Source organism: Pomacea canaliculata, linkage group LG2 (genome assembly GCF_003073045.1).
Source record: "Pomacea canaliculata isolate SZHN2017 linkage group LG2, ASM307304v1, whole genome shotgun sequence".
NCBI lineage: Eukaryota > Metazoa > Mollusca > Gastropoda > Architaenioglossa > Ampullariidae > Pomacea > Pomacea canaliculata.
This window is the reverse complement of record NC_037591.1, coordinates 3,606,581-3,610,041: the sequence shown is the minus strand read 5'-3', so window position 1 is coordinate 3,610,041 and position 3,461 is coordinate 3,606,581. Positions and strand designations below refer to the sequence as shown.

Genomic DNA, 3,461 nt, shown 5'->3' with positions numbered 1-3,461 from the left:
CCCCACCACGTTTACGCTAGCATTTCATCTCAAAAAAAAAAAAAAAAAAAAAAAAATCAGAGAAGTCTTAATGACAGAAAAATGTCAAAACTAGGGATGTAGTGCAATGGGAGTATGGACAGTAACTGATAAAAGAAAAGAGATTTGGTTACAACAATCAGAATCCGCAAAATACGTTCCGTAGTTACAATAGAACTATTATTATAGTTTCTTTGTGATTGCAGTTTTTATTGCCAGTCTCAGAGCATAGCTTTACTTCGAAAACCTTAATGATTATCTGTAGCCTCATTTATATATGAGATAACTGTATTTAAATTGTTACTACACATTTTTATTTATCATCAAAGTTTTTAAAGGGAGTTTTTTGGTTCTGGAAAAACGTAAGTGCAGTTAGCAACATTATTTTTAAGTTTAACAGAGAATGCTAAAGACATATCGTAAAACTATCACTAATCTGTAACAATTCATTTTATTTCCCCAAAAAAGTGTTTTATGCCCTATCACTTTAATAACAATTTCATAACGCTGTATATCTATCGTCTTACGAAAGCGTGCTCTGGCTTATATTAACAACATGTCGTGTTCTTTCCAGTGCATTCCAGTTGGGCTGCTATGTGACAATTTCTGGCATTGTGTTGATGGTTCAGACGAAGTCATGTGCGACAAGCAAGGCAATGTAGAAGCAAAAATGGGTACATCTTACCCTTCCCTCATAGACATTGACTCTAATGGTAAACTAAGAGCAGTAGAGCCACTGTCGATGACACGCGAACCTCTGTGTCCTGAAACCCATTTCCAGTGTCCAGGAAGTAACTTCTACTGTTTCCCAGTCTATGTTCGTTGTAATGGTGTCTTTGACTGTCCTGGTAAACAGGACGAGACGGCGTGTGACACCTACACCTGTCCCGGCTACTACCGCTGCCGCTCGTCACACGTCTGCCTGCACCCTGATCACGTGTGTGACGGTTGGTCACAGTGTCCTGAGGGAGACGACGAGCTGCTGTGTGACCTTTCTTGTCCTGACACGTGTGTGTGTCACGGACTGGCCTTCACCTGCACGGCAAGGTTTGCAGCGTCCAGTTACCTGGAGCTGAGGTTTCTTGATGCAAGTGGCTCGGGGATGACCCCCAGAGATGTTGTCAATAACACCATGATCGTTTATCTCAGCTTTAACAACTGTAACATTAGTGTTCTTGACGATCTGAAATTTGTTAACCTGAGGGTCCTTGACCTAAGTGATAACTATATCAAATCATTACGTTATAATAATTTCCGTAATTTACGTAATCTGAGATCCTTAGATCTTTCAGGTAATCCTCTTTCATCCTTACACCCAACTGATAGACCTCCTCATTCTGTACTAAGACAGGTAATAGACCTTGATGTTTCCAGAGTTAAGTTTTCAATACTGGATGTTATAATTTCTGAAATATTTCCTAATCTACAAAAACTCAATCTCTCTGACTGCGGCGTTGAAACCATTGCTGGCGAGGTGTTCACAAACCTGACTGAACTACAAAGTCTAGATTTAAAGGGGTCTACTGTGAACTATTTCCCACCACAAACATTTACCTCCTTAAGTAAGTTAGAGTCTGTCCACGCTGACAACTACAAGGTCTGTTGTCCAGCCTCTCTTCCCAAACGGATTAGTTTACAGAAGTGTGAAGCGCCCTCTGACGAGATCTCGTCCTGTGATGCTCTCCTGCGCTCAGACACATACCGTGTCTTCCTCTCGTTATTCGCGTCTTTAGCTCTGATGGGCAACGCGGGAAGTTTTATTTACCGTGTGTTTATCAGTAAGAAAACAAGCAACCTTGGTTTTGATGTCTTTATCACTAATTTAAGTATAGCTGACTTTGTGATGGGTGTGTACCTGGCCATCATAGGAATAGCTGACCGTGTGTACCTGGGAAACTACTTGTGGAACGACTTAATATGGAGAAATAGTTTTGTGTGTAAGCTGGCCGGCTTTCTCTGTCTACTGTCTAGTGAAGTGTCAGCTTTCATTATCCTTCTCGTCACATTAGACCGATTCCTTGTCATCGCGTTTCCATTTAGTGTCCTTCACTTTTGTAAACGTTCTGCGTGGATAGCTTCAGGTATAGTATGGAGTGTAGGTGTTAGTATTGCAGTGATTCCTTTGCTGCCGTCAACAACAGTTTGGAACTTTTACAGTCAGAATGGTATCTGTATTCCAATTCCAATCATCAGGAACTACTTTGCAGGTAACGACTACTCTTTTGGTGTCATGATTATACTAAACGGTATTTTCTTCCTGTTCATTGCTGCCGGTCAGGTCTTCATCTTTTGGTCGATTAGAATTAACAGGATAACTAACTCTGACACATGCAAGAAGACGAAGGACCTGACCATCGCCCGCCGACTGATGACAGTGGTTGTGTCTGACTTTTGCTGCAAGTTCCCCGTGGCCTTGCTGGGACTTCCAGCGGCCCGCGGCACGCCAGTCTCTAGTGAGGTCATCGTCGCTCTCGTCATCTTCATTGTTCCTCTCAACTCTGTTCTCAACCCCTTTCTGTACACATACAATGTGATAATGGAGCGGAGACGAAAGGCTAGAGAAGTGAAGCTAAAGAAATATTTTATATCACTTTCACAAAAAAGGAACACCGAAACAACATAGAGTACGTGAGAAAATATTTTACAAGCTTTTTATGTGAAAACTAAATTGCTAATAAGTTAATGTATTTTTCATGATTTGTTTTTCGTTATAGAAGAATTAAGATGTTTGTTATCTAATTGTATGCATCCGGTTTTTATAATTCTTTTATTTTAAAAGGCATTTTATCCTTAAATGATGCTAATTTGGCAATCATGGATACATGCAGTATACATCTTACTTCCGTTATATCACTTTCCGCTAAAGATTACTGTAGTGTTTCGACAAGTTTATTTCACTTAATGAAAGAGTTTGGTTTTGCGACTCATGAAGGATGACAAACTGTTGACCGTTTTTGAACTCTCATTTCACTGGATGTTCGCTGCTTTACTTCTGGCATCTTGTGAACTCATCAACATCATCAATCATCAATCATCATCATCATTATTATTTGAAAGAGTTCAGGTTTAACGTGTTTAAAATATTCCTAGATAACTCCAAATCTCTAATGACTTGCTGGTGATATTTTGTAGATTACATGTATTGTGTCTCCCATAGTAGAGCAATACCATAATATTAAACTATGCCTTAACAAAGGGATGTCAAACACATCTGACCTGCGGGTCACATCCGGCTCGCCGTTTAACATTTTACCTGGTCCGCGAAAGAATTTTAGTTAGTCATTGTTAATGTCCCGGCGACAATTAGAAGGCAAACGACAGACAAGTTCCCGTCGAGCACAGCAAGCGATGGGGTGAGTTTAGTGAAGTTGGTATAGACTATAGGGCACTGGTCAAGCTACCACCGCTTCTGTTACTGACATGGCCCCGCATGCATGTTGACC

The 3,461-nt window shown here is 40.5% G+C and overlaps 1 protein-coding gene across 1 annotated transcript; it reads left to right on the top strand.

Moving 5' to 3' along the window:
- The first annotated feature begins 574 nt into the window (after positions 1 to 574).
- LOC112557570 (G-protein coupled receptor GRL101-like) lies at positions 575 to 2,641 on the top strand. Its single transcript, XM_025227514.1, has one exon. The coding sequence runs from the start codon at positions 575 to 577 to the stop codon at positions 2,639 to 2,641; it is 2,067 nt and encodes a 688-aa protein (XP_025083299.1).
- The last annotated feature ends 820 nt before the right edge of the window (positions 2,642 to 3,461 follow it).